Genomic DNA, 21391 nt, shown 5'->3' with positions numbered 1-21391 from the left:
CCATGAGTTCCCTGTCAGTTACTCACACAATTAACACTGATTTCTTAGGTCATTTTTTCTAGTCATTTGGGGTTTAAATTATTAGATGGTAAGTTTTCTATTATTTTCTTTCTGCAGGATGGAACTAATTTATATGGTACACAGACATTCTTCCTGTGTCTTGAAGATGCTAGTGGATTGTCTTTTGGAGTGTTTCTGATGAACAGCAATGCCATGGGTAAAAGACAAAAGGAATATTCATAAAAATGCATAAGAGCAATTTTCAGCACAATGAGAAATGGAATGGAGCCCTTGAGGAATGGCTGAGCCATAGCTCAGGGACTTGCATGTTCTTTGATTGTCCCATCCCTAGTTCATTACCTGTTGTTATATGGTAACCATATATAGGCTTTCTCTCCTAACTTATGATTTTCCTGAATCATAGCTCAGATTCAGGTAAACTGAGCAATGAATTCTTCATTCAGACAATACAGTGGTAGCAAGGCAAAGTGGAGTGGCAAGGGTCATGCCCTACAAGATCAGTTTGTTTAAGACCAAACAGTGTAACATCAGAGGATTCCAGAAAGTAGGTAGCTTCCCCATCTTGAAGGTTTAGATTGAACCAATGATTCTCTACTTTTTTTCTGCTTGCATCAGTAACAATGGATCTCAGTGGCAGTCAGTCAATCACCACAGGAGAAGAGGAGATGTGTTAGAATCTCCCAGGGTTGATGGGATATTGATCCCTACTTCTTCTCAACTGAGAATCAATGGGCTAGATCAGAGGTGCTCAAAGCATGGCCCACGGATAGTTCACAAACTGTTTCAGGTCTATAGTAAGATGATTATAGTATTGGAAAGTAAACATTGCTGTGGCATCCAAGTGCATTCATGAACCCTTGTTCATAGATACCCTGTGTGAGTTGTTCTTATGAACAAAGAATACATTTCAGTAGATCTTGAAACTTTTTATTCCTAAATGCAAACTAAGGCAATGGGGAAACTTCACCTCTGAGAATTGTGATTGGGTCTTAGGGGGATTTGGAGTTTATAATATAATCTCTGACCTTTTTTTTTTTTTTTAAGCTTGGCTTTTGCGTGAGTGAGATTCACTGAGGCTGGTGACTCAGTTTGTCCAATGGGTTACATTCCTGCAATGATGATGGGGTGTGAGGCGAGAGCAACAAGTTCTGTAGTTGTGAAGGTCAAGAAGAAACAGTTTTCCTCTGCCTTCGCCAATCCAGTATTTGGGGGCCTGTGAGTCAATTGACAAGAGATAGGTTAGCAGGAGAAAAGACAGGTTATTTCCATGTGCAGCGTGGGTACACAGGAGCGTGCTCAGCGAAGAGTAACTTCTCAGAGGGGTGGTTACGATTTGGGGCTTATATTCCAGCTATGCAAATGAGAGGGAGATAAGGGGTACTCATGGGAAAACACATGACTTTTTGGAAAGATAAATGAGCCCTTTGGAGAATAGTTGGGGGGTAGGATGTTCTTGTAACAATGTCTGTTTGGCGATGGTGCCAATGTATTGTCTCGGAGAAGATTTTAGTTGCTCTGGGGGTGGGAATTTATGACAACTGAGTTCTTTTGGGAAGTCCTGCTTTTTGTTGATAAGGAATTTCAGAAGCTCAAATGTCTTCTGCTTAAAATAACTTCTGTGCTACAGTGGCTTAGTCTGGACCCCTTTGTGAAACTATTTTTCATGAAAGCCTGAGTCCTGACATGGGAATGAAAACGCTCAAGTCACCAGTGACCAAAGTCAGTCATGGAACAAATGCTTTGCCTTTCATGTGCCGTGATCATCAGAATGTCTCCCTTTGTATACAAAATTTGAGGTGTTAGATTTACTTTCTTAATATTCAGGTGATTGGCGATCCTTCAGTCTAAAACTCTGCATTCATTACTCTAGAGTAAATTCTAATTTTTATTTTTTTTCCACTTCTAAATCTTGCAAGAGGTTGCCCTCCAGCCCACCCCAGCTGTCACTTACCGCACCATCGGGGGCATTCTCGACTTCTATGTGTTTTTGGGAAACACTCCAGAGCAAGTTGTTCAAGAGTATCTAGAGGTAAACTTACGATACCGTGACTACAACTGAGGAAATAAATCCCAAGAAGCACAAAGAGAAGTAAATTTAATATGCAGATGTGAGGCACAAATGTCTGCTGTTATAAGCAGCTATTATAAATCTGCTACTACAATCACTCCTACTCTCAATGATTTATAAAGGGGCTAGGAAAATAGACTAACATTCCTACATTCATGAAATGGTGTGTTGGAAATTAGAGTAGATGTGTGCCCCCAAACCAGTGCTTACAACATTTTGTTAAAAATTGATATTTGCAAGGTGCCTGGGTGGCTCAGTGGATTAAAGCCTCTGCATTCAGCTCAGGTCATGAGCTGATCTCATGATCTTTGTCATGAGTGATCTCATGATCTTTGTACTTGTGATCTTTGTCAAATAAATAAATACAATCTTTAAAAAAATCAAGTGTTTGCTAACTTTTGTTTCACATACTTCTTTCAGCTCATTGGACGGCCAGTCCTCCCCTCATATTGGGCACTTGGATTCCATCTCAGTCGTTATGATTATGGAACACTGGAAAGCTTGAAGGAAGTCATGGAGAGAAACCGTGCGGCAGGGCTCCCTTACGTGAGTAAGGCTTTAAGTCAACTCCGGAAATAAATGAATTCCCTTGGGGAGTAAGAACAACTGCTTACAATTTCTCTGCCCGAGTTATTTTTTAAGTATATATAATAAAAAAGATTTTTATATATTCAGAATGCTAGACTTTCTTGCTGCACTGGCCATTCCTTTAAGGAACTAGTTGTTTTTTGTTGTTTTTTTTGTTTTGTTTTTTAATAGGAAATGATACTTAGAGACCACAATTTTGGGGTTAGGAATACAGTCTGTTTGTGTCTGTTTTTCTTAGAACATTTTATTAGTAAAATTTTCTTATGCTATTGTATTGACTACATTTATATAATGTGTTTTTACTTGAGTTCTCAAAACATTTCTTTCCCTAGTTTAAGTGAGCAAAACCATATAGTATGTACATTTAAAAATAGATATTTTAATATTTTGAATGGCTAAATTTGAACATGTCTCTTCTGTCTTGGAGCATGAGGCTTTTCAGTAGGTGCAAAGGAAAAAGCCCAGTCATCTCTAGAATAATCCTCTCTTCTTCCCCACCCCTTTCCCTTGGAGGCATGCACATAGGTCCTAGAGCAAGGGTCAGTTTCATACAGGTAGAATTAGGAAAAAATAAATGCCAAAGAACACTGGAGTTAGAAGAGAAGCAACAAAACAAAACACGAGGAGTAAAATGCGGGAGATGTCGGACAGACTGTCTCTTCTCCCCTTCCATTTGTGGATGGGGTAGGATTTAGGTAGAGGTACATATTTTTTAAAATTATGTTCAGTTAGCATATAGTACATCAGCAGTTTTTGATGTCGTGTTCAACGATTCATTAGTTGCTTATAAACCCATTGCTCATCACATCACATGGCGGCCTCATTACCGGTCACCCAGTTACACCACCTGTTTTTGATAGCCTTAGTGATTTGCTGTGATTGGTGTGGTTTATTTGTTAGATTGGTTTTGAGTGACGGAGGGGGCCGGTTGACAAGGCCAAGTGATGCAGTTAACCTGGTTCCAGGGGTGAGGGTCAGGCCTTAGGGACACAACGGGTCCTCTGTTTTTGAAATTACTATTGGAAAACAAGCACTTAGATGCTAGGGACTGATCAAGAACCTGGCTTCGAGCCCGGCATGCATGCAGTCAGCGTGTATGGTGGATAATAACAGTGATGATTTGACTGAGTCATTTGAACAGGGAATTTCCCGCGAGCTGAATTGTGGAGTTTGTGTATGCTTTCAGGATGTCCAGCATGCCGATATTGATTACATGGATGCGAGGAAGGACTTCACTTACGACCCAGTCAATTTTAAAGGCTTCCCTGAGTTTGTTGAAGAGTTACACAGTAACAGTCAGAAGCTGGTCATCATTGTGGTACGGGCCATTCTCTTTTCCCCCTGCATCACCAGGTGCCGGGTCTTCCTTACCTTTACAGCAGCCTTCCTCTCCTTCACCCCTCAATTCCCAGTCTCCTTTCTGTGCCTCGAGCTTGAAGCTGGGTTCTCCACTGTGTTTTTTCTTTTCTTAGGATCCAGCCATCTCCAACAGCTCTTCCCCCAGCAATCCCTATGGCCCGTATGATAGGGGTTCCAGCATGAAGATATGGGTGAATGCTTCAGATGGGGTGACCCCACTCATTGGGGAGGTAACTAAACAGGGGGCCTGGGGACAGGTGATGGGGCTGTGGCAGAGTGTGCGTGTGTGCGCACATGTATGTGTTTGCATGTGTTTAATTGTCTTGACACTTCAGATGCCTTATATATGCTGGGGACACACGTCTCCCTGTCCCTTCATCCCCAGACCCCGAACAGCCACCTAGCTCTATATTCATTTAATTGACTCTGATCAGTGTTTTTCCTTTTCTCCTGCAGGTCTGGCCTGGAAAAACTGTGTTTCCTGATTATACCAACCCCAACTGTGCTGTTTGGTGGGCAAAAGAATTTGAGCTTTTCCACAACCAAGTAGAGTTTGATGGAATCTGGATTGTGAGTTCTTAATACTCTGAATATTCGGTGACTAATGTTCAGACTGTGTGTTTCTATATCATCGAGTCAAGGAACATGGCAGGAAGAGGAGGAGTAAAAAAGCACATAGGGCAGTCATTCTGATATTCCTTATCTTACTATTCAAATAATCTTACTGAAACATGTAGCTTAGAATCTAAATCAGATCATTAGGCCTGGAAGTAAACTCAGAAATATTTTTTTCCCCGAATCCAGCTTTTCTTTTAAAATGAATGAGTTGAAAGACATAAAAATCAGTCATATATGCCTTATATTGTCTCAAACTTATATTGGTTTATTCAGTTGCCAGCACAGCAAGAGCTCTTTTCTTTGGACGCAGTGAACAAATTGATCAGAACCAAAGTCTCTGGGTGCATGACAAAACTGTGGGGGTGGTAAGGACAGATGTCACATACGATATCAAATGGAAACAAATTCAAAGCAACAGACGTTCAGCAAATTTAGGGAGCTCTAGAGTTGAACTTTTTTCTATTTTTAAGAGAAGTACAGAAAATTTGAACAATACAGAAAGTTAAAAAGATGAAAGCAAAAACCCTCTAAAATGTTAACCAAAAACATCTACCATCGACATTTTGGTACGCATCTTCCCAGAACCCTCATCTGCCCGGCTGTTGGCATGGGCTTGCCCCCTCACTTTCTCTAGGTATGTATTTGTGTGTGTGTGTGTGTGCGTATCTAGTGTATATATGTATGTATATATAGATAGAATATGTGTGCATTCATAGCTGTATTAGGGTATATAGATAACATATAAGTTGATATATATAGAAGCATATGAATCGCGATCTTTTATCACCTAATGCTTTTGAACATTTTTCATTTTCCATGATTACAGACATAGAGCATTTTGAAGGGATTTTTAAGAACTTTCTCTGTGAAAGCTTCTGTGGGTAGAAAAGACAGGAACATCTATTTCCCTCCATGTGCATAAGAACCTCTTTAAAGATGAAACATCTAGAATCATTTCTCTGATTTCTTAAAAAAACAAAAAAGGAGACAAACATCAGTACAACATAAGGGGGAATGTTACTTTTCCTTTGTGGTAGTTTTGCTCTTTGTCTTGTAGGATATGAATGAAATCTCCAACTTCGTTGATGGTTCCGTTTCAGGATGTTCCACGAACAATCTAAATTACCCCCCATTCACTCCTAGTAAGTCTTGGTGGTAGTATAATTAAAGTGGCAATGCATATTTGGTGTTTTACATTCATAAGGATAGATACGAACCACCCGGTAAGGGAGTTTGTGCATAAGTGTACGTAGGGAGGGGAAAATATGAGTAATATATACAGAAAATTAGGAAAGAAAACTAAAGCACTCCAAGCTCTCCTAAATGAGGCATAAATTCAAAGGGTGCCACTAATCTTTCTACCAACAGGCTGAGCTGTTTCTAGGGCAAGGTCCAGAGAACATTCAGCACAGAAGCCAGAGGCTAGTGGTTAGTTGGTATTATTCTGTAGTGTGTATCCCTCGACGTCAGGGCTTACTAGAATGAGACCGTGTAACTGGGCTTGCTCTTTGGATGAGGGTGAAGTCTGGTGATTTCAAGAGTGTGAAGAACAGATGTGAAATGTAGGATGAAAAAGAAGCCAGGACCCATGGCCTTGAAGGCCCAAATCAGAGTCCCTGAATATACTAGTGAGCTCTGGCTGAACTCTGAACAACACCATCTCTCAGGGTATGGCCCCAGAATCCCAGCATTTGCTGTAGTTTGAAGAAAGCTAGAGGCTCACAGATACATTTTATCTTGATTGAGGAAAGAACGAGGTGCTAGCATTATAGCATCTTGTGAAGACTTCCAGTGTGGTGAGTAAATAGGACATTGGGGGCAGATGGGCCAGGGATTTGCATGGGGATGAAACAGTTCACACTTCATTCTCTTGGCGATGGAAGCTATTTATGTTTTCATATAAGGGAATTAAGGTAGTCAAATTGTTTTAGAAATACTAATCTGGCGTTAGTGTGCAGTATGAATTCGAAGACCAATAGTTCAGAAGTAAATAAGCTATTAACTGGGTGTGGTGCATAAACAATGAATTTTGGAACACTGAAAAAAAATTTAAAAAAATAAATAAAAATTAAAAAAAAAGAAATTGCAGTCGTTAACATGCAAATGTAATTTGGATCAGAGTCAGAATGGTAGAATGAGAGTAGAAAAGAATAGAAGCATGAGAGAGAGTGAGGAGGCAGGCTTTTTACTCTCTGGTCAGAGGAGAAAAGGGGTGAACAATTAATTTACACTTTCATCCATTATTTCTATTCTTGGACCACATGGTTTGGCTCTGTTTGCAGAATTCGGATTAAACCCCAAGTCTAACTGGATCCTCTGGCTTCTAAGTGCCTGCCTTGAGCCACATGAGCACCTAGAGTGGAAGAGTGTGTATGGGGCAGCAAAATTTATTTATATGTCAGAGAAACTACTCCAAACATATAACCCTCTGACAGTCAGGAAGCTGTGTGATCATTTGCAGGTTGGCCACAATAGATCCCTGCCTAGAGTGCCCCTGTTCCGGTTGTGCTACTGGGTAGTCCAGGAGCAGGGAATGTGCCTCAGAGGCTCTCATTAACCTATTACCTCTTCTGCCCCAGGAATCCTGGATGGGTACCTGTTCTGCAAGACTCTCTGCATGGATGCAGAGCAGCACTGGGGCAAGCAGTATGATGTCCACAATCTGTATGGCTACTCCATGGCGATTGCCACGGCAGAGTAAGACCACTGTTGCTATGGACTTCCTACATGATCAGATTACTGATCTTTGTTCCATGCCATATGTGTTATTTTTAAGAACCCTGCAAGCTAAATAGGGTTATTATACTGAATGAATGAAGAAACTACCCAGCACATAGGGAAGAAGGAATCCGGGAAATGTATATGGAATGTATAAAACGAAAGAATGGAGGAATACATGAATGGAAGGCTGGAAGAGATAGAAGTAACTTGACCAAGGGCAAGCAACTAATACCTTGTAAAAAGCATATTTTAAACCATTTTTTCATGAATCCCAAACCCACCCATTTTCCTCTCTGCCACACTGTATGGGGTATGGAGGGTAAAGTAACGTACAGACTTCATGTGCCTCAGGGTTTTGGATACAGGTTCAGCATCCTTATACCATGCTGTGTATACCCTTGTTTGTAGACTCAAATTCTACAGTGGGGGAAACGTGCTGAAAATTTGCTCTAATGGTAACAGCAGGAAGCCAGACCAAAGCCACATTCATTCATTAGCAAAGTCATGGTGTAAGTTTAGCCATCTTGAAAGTTGTTTGAAAAATTACAAAGCAAAAGTTTAAAAATAGACATATAGACTTACAATTTAAAAATTACAGATAGGAGTGCCTGGCTGGTGCAGTCAGTTAAGTATCTGACTGCTGGTTTCAGCTCAGGTCATGATCTCAGGGTCATCAGATTGAGCCCTGGATCAAGTTCTGCACTCAGCACAGAATCTGCTTGGGATTTTTCTCTCACTCCCTCTATGGCTTTCCTGCTGGTGCTCTGTCTCTCTTAAAATAAATAAATAAATCTTTTTAAAAAATATAGATGATACATATTTACAGTTACTTATAAAACTACACATATGTATCTATACATTTAAAAAGTCTTATTTATTACAAAATTTTGACCGAAGTGTCTCTACTTAAAAACAATTTAAGTTCCAAAAAGCTGTTCATAAATTCACTTTTTGCATGTGTTTAAAATCATGCAATGTGAAAGATCAGTGTGTATCCATCTATGTAAAATTAAATTTCACCTTTGTTCCATAAAAATTGTACCTCTAGCAACTAGCCTTTTCAAGGCTGCTTTTAAAAATCTTGGAAATTATGGATTTAATGATGTACTTTAGAAGCAAAATAAAATGGAAACATATTCAACGGTGCAGTCTGCTTCCACAGCATCTCTAACCCACTCGGAGGGAGTTAAAAGGCAATGATCCTCGTCATTGTCACTGTATCTGAGGGGCTGAGACATGCTGAGATCACACACTGACTCCTTAAGTTTCTCTCCCTTTCTAGAGCTGTTAAGACTGTGTTCCCTAATAAGAGAAGCTTTATTATAACCCGTTCTACCTTTGCGGGATCTGGCAAGTTTGCAGCCCACTGGTTGGGAGACAATGCGGCCACCTGGAATGATCTTCGGTGGTCCATCCCTGGCATGCTGGAATTCAATCTTTTTGGTATCCCAATGGTGAGTTCACATCCCTACTTCAAGCCCCAGAAAGCCTCTTCTAGAAAATTCTCAGAGTACGACATTCACCTTTCCTACCCTTCCTGGCCCAGGGATTTAATGTCTTGAGAACAAAGGCTTCATCAACATCAGTATGGCTCTGATACTACAACATACTTTCCTGTACTGACTTATTAAGATAGAAAGTACAACCTTGAATTGTTATCGTTGGAATATTTTTTTCTATTAAGGTATAACATACACACAAAAAAGTACACATATCCTTCAGTATATAGTTGATGGATTTTATAAGCTGAACACATGTGTGTATCCAGCACCCACATGAGGAAACTTAACATTGCCAGGTCCCTAGAGCTGGGTTTGACATCTGTTAGTTAAATTGAACATAGATATTTATGGAGCCGTTACTATGTGCCAGGTACTAAGTTAGGTACGCAGGGTGAGGGTAGAGAAAAGCATAAATATTACAGAAGCACCTTCTCTTTCCTCTTACATAGAAAATACATAACCAATAATTATGAAAAACTAGGGACATGTTAATTAAATATTGAGGGAAATCCTGAGAAAGACTTTTTTAGTTCTGACAAGATTATAAGGAACACAGGGAGTCAGGGCAACAAGTGAGAAGAAACATCACGGAACAGGTTGCACTTGAGTTTACCCTTGAAAAGTGGGCTTATTTTACCAGACTAATGGAGAGGTCATTTTAAGTTTGAGAAATAAACAGGAAAAGCAGTAAAGGGGAGAATTTGATGTGTTTATAAGGATTAGTTTGTAGGACTGGAGTGGAAAGTGATACTGGAAAGGTGGGTTGGAGCCAGGTTTTGAGGAGCGGCTAGCTAAGCTGTGAGGAGACCTTGGAGATGTTTGAATATGTGACTGATAGAGTCAGATTTAGGCTTTGAGAAGTTAATTCTAATAGTGGTATGGTCAAATAATATTGGCAGTAATCTTAGTCCTACCCATCAAAAAGCTGTTGTATGTTGGGGCACCTGGGTGGCACTGTTGGTTGGGTGTTTGACTCTTGGTTTCAGCTCAGGTCATGGTCTTGGCGTAGTGGAATGGGGCCCCACATCAGGCTCCACACTCAGCAGGGAGACTGCTTGGGACTCTCCCTCTCCCTCTGCCCCCCATCCCTCACCACTCACTCTCTCTCTCTCTCTCTCTCTGTGTCAAATAAATCAATAAATCTTTAAAAAACAAAAGCTATTGTATGTCAAGTGTTTTATTTACATTATGTCATTTACTAAAACCCTGTGTAGCTAATTAATGCCCATTTAATGAAATGAGGAAACTGAGGCACAGAAGGTTGAAGTAGCTTATTCATGGTCATCTGACGGTGATGAGTGGGCATAGGGGGAGCTCCTGGGTGGCTCAGTTGGTTAAGCATCTGACTCGATTTCAGCTCAGGTTGTGAGAAAGAGCCCCGTGTCAGGCTGTGTGCTGGTTGTGGTGCCTGCTTAAGATTCCCTCTCCCTCTGCCCCTCTCTTAAAAAAAAAAGAAGAGTGAACATGTGATGTGACCCAATTCTGATCAGATTCTATAAGCCTTCTCAGGGAAGTCCCTGATGGGAAGCAACGAGGGTGGGATAATGGAGGTGAGTTAAACGTTCTGTCCGTGTGTCCTTCCAGGTGGGTGCTGACATATGTGGCTTCGCACTGGATGCCCCTGAGGAGCTCTGCAGGCGGTGGATGCAGCTGGGGGCATTCTATCCATTCTCCAGGAATCACAATGGCCAAGGCTATAAGGTAAGGCTCCCAGGAGACATGATCAAAATAAGATCAAGATCTGCCTGCATCCTCACCAAGACATCAGGCGAGCCAACCTCCTACCTGGCGCTTCACTTTGGCTAATTTGCAATTAACCAGGACCTCTGACATGCCATTAAAATGTTCTGCTGTCACAGAGTCTGGTTTTGGTACTGCTGCAGTTAAGGAGATGGTTAGTCTGTGAAGGTTTTCATTAAATTTCTGTACACTCTGACTGCATTGCTTATTTTGTTATGAGAGTCAGATGAGGAAGTACTTCAGAATGATTGACATAACAGGTGGTGAATGGCACTTACTGGTGAAGCGATTCTGCCCACCTGTATGGCTCAGAGGCCAAGTTTACACCCTAGGCTCCAGGTCTTTGAGGAAGGACACTCTTGGGTTCTGAAGAAGGGGGTCTGGAGTTCTCCAGATGCTTCTGCCATTCACAGCCAGGTCACAGTGGCAACCTCTTGCTCCTCCCAGGCCCAGGATCCTGCCTCTTTTGGAGCTGACTCTCTGCTGTTGAACTCCTCCAGGCACTACCTTACCATCCGCTACACCCTGTTACCCTACCTCTATACCCTCTTCTACCGCGCCCACAGCCGGGGGGACACGGTGGCCAGGCCCCTTCTGCACGAGTAAGTTCACCTCATCCAGAGAGCTTTTGTTAATGTGGGCGGCAACATGGACTGTTTGATCAAATACCAGCGTGAATATTGAGACACTTTGAACGGTTATTCAGATACATGTGTATTTTTTTAACTGAGTTACGCAGCCTCTGTACTGTTCTAGAGGTATATTTAAATGGTATAGTCTGTTCCCTTTTGGGGATAGAAGTAGACTAAAACTTTGGGGCTTTGGGGTATTTTTTCTGCCACCAATTAATTCTTTATCTTACACAAATCATTTAAGTTCTGTAATCCTTTGTTTCTTGATTTTTTTTTAAGATTTTATTTATTTATTTGAGAGAGAGAGAGTGAGAGAGAGCATGAGCGAGGAGAAGGTTAGAGGGAGAAGCAGACTCCCCGTACAGCTGGGATCCCAGTGCAGGACTCGATCCCGGGACTCCAGGATCATGACTTGAGCAGAAGGCAGTCGTCCAACCAACTGAGCCATCCAGGCGTCCCTCAGTTCTTGATTCTTAATTTAAAAGTTTTGAGAGTTTGAACAGGACGGTATCTTCTGTAATGCATTGTGTTCAGGCCCTGGGATGAACCTGTTGTTTACACATGAATAAGAATATTACAGAGGAGACTCTTGGGTGGCTCAGCCAGTTGAGTGTCTGCCTTCGATTTGGGTTATGATCCCAGAGTCCTGGACTCCCTGCTCAGCGAGGAGCCTGCTTCTCCCTCTGCCTGCCACTCCTCCTGCTCGTGCTCTCCATCTTTCTCTCTCCCTCTCTCTCTCTCTGGCAAATGGATAAATAAAAATCTTTTAAAAAAAAGCAATATTACAGAAGATTTCTAGAATTCCAGAATTTTTAGTGCCAGCCAGTGAGCATCTCCAACCTAATTCTGAAAAAGGCCGCCTAAGAGGCTTTCCATATGAAAATGGAGTTAACTCCCTTAGTTGTCTGACATTCTAGGCTCTCAGGCACCTATCGCTATTATTATTATTATTATTACTATTATTGATATTATTATACATTCATTATTTTGAGTCCATTTTTACCGCCTCCTGGAATTCCCTGTTGAAAGGCAGCTGCCCCAAAAGAGAAAAGAGTAGAATTAAATGATCTGCTATGTGCCATGATCACATTCAATTCCTTCTTGATAGTCTTCTGAAGTTTGGGGAGGTACTGCTTGTTACGCTTATTTTATTTAAAGGGGCAGATGGTGATTAGACTTGGAGTCCGGATCCTGCCCAGCATTCATTTAACCAGGGAGAAGCGTCTGACCAGAGAGAAGAAAAGGAGAGTGCCTGGGTTGGGGAAAGTGGATCTGCCTCCCAGGGCTCAGACGCAGAACTTGAGCAGGTGTCCCAGAATAATCCAGAGGGTTACCACACACAGGTGGCCTTCATGTTTTAGACAGTTGGGGGAGAGTTGTCAGGAAGCCTTGGCCCGGATCTCAGCGAATGTCTCTCTGTCTCCAGGTTCTATGGGGACAGCAGTACGTGGGATGTGCACCAGCAATTTTTATGGGGCCCTGGGCTCCTGATCACTCCGGTTCTGGATGAGGTAAGTGTCCCACAGAGGCACCCGGAGGGTCTCTGCTTCAATTTCTGCTACCCTCCAAACTCTTCTATTCCTAGGCCCATTTTTCTTCTCTTTATCCCAAGCCTGAGTCCAGCCTCCATGCCTGAGCTGGCACTGAGGACAGCATGCTGAGGCTTGGGGAAGTTGGAGATGGGTTACATACGAGTCTTTTTTTTTTTTTCTTTTTTCTAACCAAGTTCCCAATAAGTGTAGAAGCATCTGCTGGTGGCTCTGGGTTTGGGAATGGTCCTATTCATCATCCGAGTCTCCTAGTAGATCCTACTTGCTCTGTGAGGTAGAGGCAGAATGGAGCAGGGGCCCAGCACTGTCTTTACGGTTGGATGGAATCGGGGTGTGATGTTGCCTCTGCCTCTTAGCACCATGTGGCCTGGGCAAGTGCCTCAGCTGGAAAGGTGAGATCACGAGAGTATCTGCCACCAGAAACAGGTGAGAGGATTACGTGCGTTCACGTAAAGCTGGAATTTTTACCACAACATGTATTTCAATATTATTATTATTCCTAATGTGATTCCACTGGGATTTTCCCTTGTGTTGCAAATTATTGCTTCTATTATTCCTATTAGAAGAAAGGCACGATTTGATAACAGAGAAAAGAAAGGCCACTTATGCTCTCTCAGTATACGGTTAAGAAACTCCCTTGGGAGTGCTAAGAAATCCATTTTATCCCCTTCCGAGGCTGGGTCACAAAGAACAATATTTTGTTTTAATTTCAGGGTGCAGAGAAAGTGACGGCATATATGCCTGATGCTGTCTGGTACGATTATGAGACTGTAAGTAGCTTTGACTTTTCTTAACTCCTCAAGACCACAGCTGCATAGATAAGATGCCTCCCTGGTTAGAGGAAGATCTGTCCACACCCTGAAGAGGGTTTCTGTGCTGTTTTCTGTCATTTCGTAGCACAGTGGATAAAGTGAGCCTAAATCACTTCATGTTAGTCATGAAGAGATCTGGAGAAAAAAAAAAAAAACCTTTTATACACTTTATTCAACAGTAAGATAAGGGCAAATATTGGAGGGTCCAATGGAGAAATTCAGCTGGGTCAGGAGTCAGCTAGCTTGTTTAAAACTATCAGTTCATCTAATATATGTCAGATAGCCTTGGCATGACGTAAACGCTCCCCCAAACTCCCAAGTGATGGCAAAAACCTGTTCTTAATTTCCTTCCTTCCTCTCGCTTGATTGTCTGACTAGACACTAAGTCAGCTTGGTGGAAAAACGAGAGAGCTGCGGATAGCTCAGCCCATGGGTATGAGGGGGGTGCGAGTGGGGCACCCTGCCAAGGTGCTTGACGTGTGTCTGCCTGCACCAGGGGGCCCGAGTGAGATGGAGGAAGCAAAGTGTGGAGATGGAACTTCCTGGAGACAGAATCGGACTTCACCTTCGAGGAGGCCACATCTTCCCCACACAACAGCCAGCCACCACCACGGTGGCCAGGTAGAGCACGGCGGGAGTTCCCCTCTAGGGCGCGGCTGGTGACAAAGCTGGTCATTTCCATCCCCATATGTTGCCCACGCAGAAAATGCTGAGGCTTTCCATGGTGTATGGGAGGAAGGGGGCCGGGGTGTGCGTGACCCTTGCATTTCTGTTGGCTCTTTCTGAGGAAGTTGTGATTTACAAGATGGATTTTGAAAGAACTTACTCCCTGTCCTCACTTAAACCTCCTGCATTTCTCCTCAAAGCACACTGGCTGCTGGAGTGGTCTTCCTTCTGGTTTTTCCCAGAACCGGTTTAATTTTAGCACTGAAAGTTTCATGTCTTGGGAAACCTCTCAGTTCTGGGCAGACGGGGACTGTTGATCACCCTGCCTGCTTGGCCAGATCATTCATCCATTGTGCTGTGCTCTTGACTCATTCATTCTACTTCTAGGGAGAGGGAGTCCACTTTCCATTCCCCCCATTCCTTTCCTCCCAGTGAGCCGTTTCTTTCCTGTGATGCAGAACAGCATACAAAAATTACTCACTTCAAATCTCCTTCGTAGCACTGATTTCTCCTTTATGAGTCTTTGATTCTGAAATTCTAGACTCCATCTGTACTAAAGACGTACACATTTCTGCATGTCTCTAAAAGTCTTATTTTTAATAGACTGGGGGTTCTTTGGAGGTTAGAAATCTTTTTTTTTTCTAAACTTTCCTTACTACCTTAATTTTTCATATTGCAGACTTCTTATGATAATGAGGCAAAATTCTACATCTAACACCAAATGTTTTCTTTGTATCTAATTGTTCAGCTTCAGGCTGTTCTGCATACTGATACCAAAATTATCTTTCCAAAATGAAGATTTTTTTTTTTTCCTTGTTGCTCTCCTGTGTGGAGTCCAAATTCTTTCATGAGGAGGGTGTTCAGGCCAATCACAATCTGGTTGCAAGTTAACTGTGCCTCTGGAGACATCTGAGTGCACTCCTGTAGACCAGCCATGCCCCAAAGCCGGATGTTCCCAGACATACCCATCTATTGGACGGCATTTGGGCTTCTTTACTTATTAGCCCCTCCAACATCCTTTGCCTGATGCATTCTTAATGACTTTCCAAATTAAAGATTTCATTTGCAAGAAAGCTTCCTTAATTCTTCCAGCAGAGGGAGTGATGCCGCTCCAAACTTTTTTTTTTTTTTAAATCCTTCTTTTGTATACTGTTCAATATTATTTTGTGCCTTAGCTGAGAGAATTCTGTCTAAAATCCTTTGGAAAGTCCAAATTATTGTTCATTGTTCTGCCAACTTTCCTTCATTACCTGGTATGTTTAGTAATGTTTTTGTTTTTCAAGTGTAATGATCTTAAGGATCCAGACATGGGTCTCATTCCTTCAGAGAGGATTTGCCTCTTTTCTTCAGTTGCAAGTCAGGACTGCTGTCAACTTGAGGTCATCTGAAGCAGCTTTAAGTATCATGTGTTGGGTGGGTCTTTCAGGGTGCCTGGTGTCCCCCAGAATATTTAGTCAGCCACACTGCTGGAAGTGCCATTTTAGACTCCTGTAAGTCTTTTGACTTTTGTGTCACTCTACTTTTTGCCTTGAGTATGCAGTGAACATGTTTAATCCTTCTCATAATATTTAAGCTCATCAATGGAGTTGTGATCTATTCATCTTTGTATTTCTTAGACTTGCTAAAAAACAAGAGCTACTTAATACATGTGTGTTAAAAGAGAGAGCAGGTGATTTGACTGATAACGGAACCTGCCTTGCTTAGGGCACAGTGGGGGGCTGACCGGGGAAAGAGCAGAAAGTGTGACCTTAGTGACGGACCAGTGGGAGCAGGAAACTGGGAGGGGGTCTGGGGAGTGGTGACACAAGGAGAGATTCCATGTCAAATGGCTCTTTGTCTCTATCTCTCCACCCATGTACTTACCACCTTTTTGAGCCATGTTTTGTGTTTCATATTTTAAATTATAAAGAAGATAACTATTGTGTTTTATATTCCTCTCTAAATGAATTAATAATAAATAATCAGATTAGGAAAATTGCTATTAAATAGATGGGATTTATTGTATTTTATTGCCTTCTGAGTAAAAATGGAGTCACTTTCTTTGTCAGGAAATATATCCCCCCAACGATAGTTAAAACATCCCCTGCACAAACTCTAAAATTAGGCTGAACCAATTATTGTGTAGAATGTCTTTCTCTTCTAATAGTCTGTATTCTAAGTAATAGTTGCTTCAGCAACTTTTATAGTAGCAATTGCAATGATTCTGACACTTAAATTCTTGCTTCTTACATAGATGTTTATTGCTAATGTTTGCAGTATTTCTGTCTCCTGTGACGTTACTGATTCTGGAGAAAGATGCGCCTGTTGTTTTGCTTTTGTGCCTGGAGAAAAGCCAAGCCATCTGCTGCTAGTAACCTTTCCCATTTGGAATCTGATAGCAGGGGCACCTGGGTGGTGTAGTTGGTGAAGCATCCAATTCTTGGTTTAGGCTTAGGTTGTGAGCTCAGGGTTGTGGGGTCGAGCGCCCTGTTGGGACCAGCGTTCAGGAGGGAGTCTGTTTGGCATTCTCACTCTCTTCCCCTTCTGCCTCTCCTGCTTGTGTGTTCTCTCTCTCTCTCTCTTTCTTAAACTGATTTTGGTTGGGGTGCAAAAAAAAAAAAAAGAAAGAAAGAAAGGGAAAGAAAGCTGATGGCAACATTCCCAGCTCATTTTCATTTGGCAAAGTTCTTTGAGACATAAGTGTTTCTCTCCTTCCTAAACCTTGTTTCCAACAGCCGCCGGAACCCTCTGGGTCTTATCATTGCCCTAGATGATAACAAAGAAGCAAAAGGCGAACTTTTCTGGGATGATGGGGAAACTAAAGGTGAGCACTGTTAATGACAACCTGCGTCTGTGAGTGACTCCCACGGGTCCACCAGCCAGCGGAGGACTCTCCCCAGGCACAGCAGCGCTATTCACTCAAGAGGAAAATTTTCATGTGGGTTGCACTGTTCGTGGTTAGTGGTAGATGGACCACAGATGGAGGGAAAACACATTTTCTACCTCTTAGCATGCTCCCCTCAGACAGGTAATATATACAGGCTCTCATTTTATTGTCAACAGGCATCTGCAAAAGATGTTTTCGAGACTGTTCCTGCCATTGTAGATCTCTTCCCCCAAAATACTTGTGCACAAAAGTCAGTGATAGGAAACACACACCATGGCAGCGAGGCAGGGTGAGAGCGTGCTCTTCTCATGAGCCTGTATCCAGACATGCTTCTCTGTGTATTCTTCTGGCTCCAGTATACTAACAACTCTCGGGGCCCAGGCTTAGGCAATAGGTTCACTTGAGGCATATGCCTTGGAAGCACTTGGAAGGGAATCATTTCAAGAGTAAGTAGGAATGAAAAGGGAAAACAGTAGCCTGGCCTTGGAGACTCTGTCTATAATCTTATCATTCTCAAGATGAAGCTTTCAGTACAGCCCAGGGGTGATGGGTTCTTCAGTAGTGGGCAGGGCAGAGGCTGACTCACCTTTCTCGCACTTCCAGATACTGTGGCCAATCAAGTTTATCTCTTTTGTGAGTTTTCTGCCACCCAAGTAAGTAGCACATTTTTATGATTCTTAGGTGTGGGCTTTTCTCTGACAGCTCATGTGTGTTTGTGTATGTGTGAAATTACATTTATGGCCTCATACGCCTTTATGACTGTAGGTGAGCACGTTTCTGCTTTCTTTTGGAAGATAAAAGAACTTTGTTTTTATTATTATTTGTTTTTATTTTAATTCCAGTTAGTTACCATGCAGTGTTATATTAGTTTGAGGTGTACAATATAGTTATTCAGCACTTCCGTAGATCACCCAGTGCTTAGATGGGGATGTTTCAATTTATGACTTAATTCCCAATAATTGAATCATCCATGTTGGTAAAAAAGAGACAGTGATATGGTTAAATCACAGTAGTCAGCCTTTAAAAAAAAATTCTGTGTGTGTTTCTCTCTTTCTTCTTCACTCAGGGGAGTATTAAAAAAAAATGCTTGTACTCCTTGAGCACATGTTAGTAGAGACAGCTAAGAGGCATTTGAAGCAGTTTTGGGTATCTGGTCTAGGATAGACTATTTGAGTGACTTGACAACCAATCATCAGAACTTTGTGCTTAACTGTTTTGCAGAACCACTTGGATGTGAAGATTTTGCAGTCAACATACAAAGACCCCAATAATTTAGTATTTAAAGAGATTAAAATTCTTGGGACCCAGGAACCTACCAATGTTACCGTGAAACACAATGGTGTCCCAAGTCAGATTTCTCCTAATGTCACTTATGATTCTAACCTACAGGTAAAAATCCATTTTGTTGAGATAGTTTATCAAGAATTTATAGCTTATCATGTTCCTTCTTGCTAAAGTCACAAGGGTTCCTGAAGGACCAGGGCACACTCTGAGGTCTGAGGTGGGGAAGTCAGAGGGTTAGGAGAGAAAAAAGCAAGGGTTAAGCCAGAGCTAGAATGGATCAGGGAGCTGCTGAGAAGCTGGAATAAGATGGCTGAAGCTAGAAAGGCAAAGTGGGAGGTGGGATCCCTATAATTAAAAATTTGAAGTGCGTTTTTCTTTACTGTGTTCAGATACATAGATTTTTCTCTCTCACACATACATTGTAAAAAATATTTCAAGTCAAAGACTCCGACCAGCTTAGCTAATGGCTACTCATTGGTTAGATAGTGATAAAAAATAATTTTTCATCAGTTGCAGTGAGACCTAATGCTCCTGAGCAAGTTGTAATCTGTTCGCCTGGTATCTTAGCATTTGAGGAATCCTTTCCTCCATTCTCCTCAGGTCAGGCCCTCCAGATGTTCTGGGACTGGGGGTTGTGGCTCAGCATGTTTGTGAGAGATCTTCCAAATTTGGAGAAAATAAGTACATCTGGCATTCCGCTATAATGCTGTATTGATGACATTGGCCATTTTGCCTTACAACATATGCTGAGAATACCTATATTATAGAGTTAGAAATAAAGCACAGTTGACCCTTGAACAGCATGAGGGACACTGAACACCCCCCCCATGCTATCAACAATCTGTAAGTAACTTCCGATTCCCCAGATCATAACTACTAATAGCCTACTACTGACCAAAAGCCTTATGGATAAACTGTCAATTAACACATATTTTATGTATCATAAGAATTCTGTATCCTAATCTTACGATAAAGCAAGCTAAAGAAAAGAAAATGTTATTAAGAGAATCATTAGGAAGAGAAAGCATTTGCAGTTCTGTACTGTATTTATTGAAAAAAACAAACCAAACATGCATGTAAGTGGCCTGGACAGTTCAAACCCATGTTGTTCAAAGGACAACTCATTGTATGGTTAGTTATGTGCACTGCAAAGTGCAAGCCATTTGAGAGGTGCATATATTAAAAAAAACTCAATAAATATTTGTTATATTAATTAATATAAGAGTGAAAGAATTGTTGGTGCTTGAATTTGGGTGGTGGGGAAACACAGTTTATACACAGAAATTTACCAGGAAGGGGACAGACAGTCCAAACAACACAGAGGAAATATTTACTGATATTATACCTAATTTAATGTTCAAAGTCTAATGGCACAGCTGAGCAAAGCTGTTGGAGAAGTCAGGGTTTGAGCTGGACTTTGAGTGAGGGTGTTATCAGATAGATACTCATTCAGCTAACGAGTGATAGGAAATGGAGCAAAATGGGACTTTGAACAAATTGGGATTTTCTTCTTCATGCAGTAAGTTTAGAAAGTGGTCAGTAGCCAGCTTTGATTCAATGGCTCAAGGTTGTCAGCGTTAACTGGAAATGACAGCTTAATACCAGTTGCTGTGGCCCTATTACTACAGAATGAAAGAGGAGGCAGAAAGAAAAGGTACAGGGAAGTCCCTTAAATCAAAATGAAGATGGGCCAGCAACTCCCATGGACTTGTACTGGCCTATTAAGGGCTGCAGCTATGTTACACAGATTAAAAAATTAAGTTCTTTATTATGAACTTTAATATTCTAAGCTGAAATAGTGAGTCAGAAGGGAACTTTTATATAAGGCAGGCAACTAGCAGGACATTCCACAAAAAAGACACCATTTTCCTAGAAAGGGCATTTGTCTAGAAAATGTATGCAAGGTTGAGATACCAGAGTAAGACAATCTAAGGGTTGAGACTAGCTTGACATTGATCTGTGAATACGCTGTAACTAGAATAGGGAGGAGATCAGTTCGGACAAAGAGTTTGTGGTCAGATTTTAGAGGATCTTAGATACCAAAGTGCGATCTGCTTCTTCAAGTGTGTCCTATGAATCCTTGAATCCAGGCTGTGCTATTATGAAAGCATTGCTTTGAGAGTGAGATTTGTGAAACAGGGAAATTTAAGGTGAATTCAGACTGAGAAAAGCCTGGAAAAGGGGTGATTATCCTTAGAGTGTGATTTTGTAACTCTGGGCAAATGAGGACCTGCACTATGGAAATTGCTAATTAAAGAAGAGATGAAAATACACAGAAAATATTAAATATTTTAATTAGTGAGACACAAAGAAGCAGGGGTTCAGGTTTTGAGGCTTTGGTCTTGGAGAAATGAAGAAGTTGGGATGTTAGAAATGGAAAGAAATGTAATGATTTTTGCCAACTCCCCACTTTTGCAGTTGATGAAACTGAGATCCAAAGAATCAAAATGATTTGGCTAAGTTTCCCTAGTGGAATGGAGATGAGAACACAAGCCACACGTCCTTACGAATGTTCTTGCCACCACTCCAGACCAAGACAGGACAGTGGGCGAGGGAATGGAAGGCAAGGGCATAAGCTCGATTTTGGATGGCCCCGTGAGCTCATGTGTGTTATGCTACAAGGGAAAACACAGGAAGGTCTTTTGTCCAAGTAAGGAAGAGGAAGGGGAATCAGGGAAAGAAAGACAATGGGTGATCACAGAAGATTTTATTTGGCTTAATGCTCTTCCAGATGTGGGGTATGAGATTCTGATAGAGTTGGCACATTTGTCTTTTCGTCCTTTCCCTCCTCAAGTGTAGCTTTCCTCCTAGAAGTGCCAGTGGAGTGCCACTTGGATTGTTGAGTCTTCTCTGGTCTCTATTCCCTTTTCTTTTTTTTTTTTTTTTTTTTTTTAATTTATTTATTTTTTTATTTCCAGCATAACAGTATTCATTATTTTTGCACCACACCCCGTGCTCCCTTTT

At 41.6% G+C, this 21391-nt stretch overlaps 1 protein-coding gene across 2 annotated transcripts in view; it reads left to right on the top strand.

Moving 5' to 3' along the window:
- LOC116569027 (maltase-glucoamylase, intestinal) overlaps positions 1–21391 on the top strand; it is an 89566-nt gene that overhangs the window by 35362 nt on the left and 32813 nt on the right. For both annotated transcript variants that reach the window (XM_032304955.1, XM_032304954.1), the window contains exons 8-24: positions 118–217; positions 1938–2050; positions 2510–2635; positions 3864–3995; positions 4150–4266; positions 4493–4606; positions 5712–5796; positions 7234–7351; positions 8658–8829; positions 10462–10578; positions 11065–11219; positions 12676–12760; positions 13513–13569; positions 14108–14232; positions 16992–17080; positions 17747–17796; positions 18365–18532. In XM_032304955.1, the coding sequence (XP_032160846.1) occupies positions 118–217; positions 1938–2050; positions 2510–2635; positions 3864–3995; positions 4150–4266; positions 4493–4606; positions 5712–5796; positions 7234–7351; positions 8658–8829; positions 10462–10578; positions 11065–11219; positions 12676–12760; positions 13513–13569; positions 14108–14232; positions 16992–17080; positions 17747–17796; positions 18365–18532 (1923 nt within the window). The remainder of the gene's footprint in view (positions 1–117; positions 218–1937; positions 2051–2509; positions 2636–3863; positions 3996–4149; positions 4267–4492; positions 4607–5711; positions 5797–7233; positions 7352–8657; positions 8830–10461; positions 10579–11064; positions 11220–12675; positions 12761–13512; positions 13570–14107; positions 14233–16991; positions 17081–17746; positions 17797–18364; positions 18533–21391) is intronic.

This window comes from Mustela erminea, chromosome 11 (genome assembly GCF_009829155.1).
Source record: "Mustela erminea isolate mMusErm1 chromosome 11, mMusErm1.Pri, whole genome shotgun sequence".
Lineage (NCBI taxonomy): Eukaryota > Metazoa > Chordata > Mammalia > Carnivora > Mustelidae > Mustela > Mustela erminea.
This window is presented reverse-complemented; position numbering and strand designations above follow the sequence as displayed.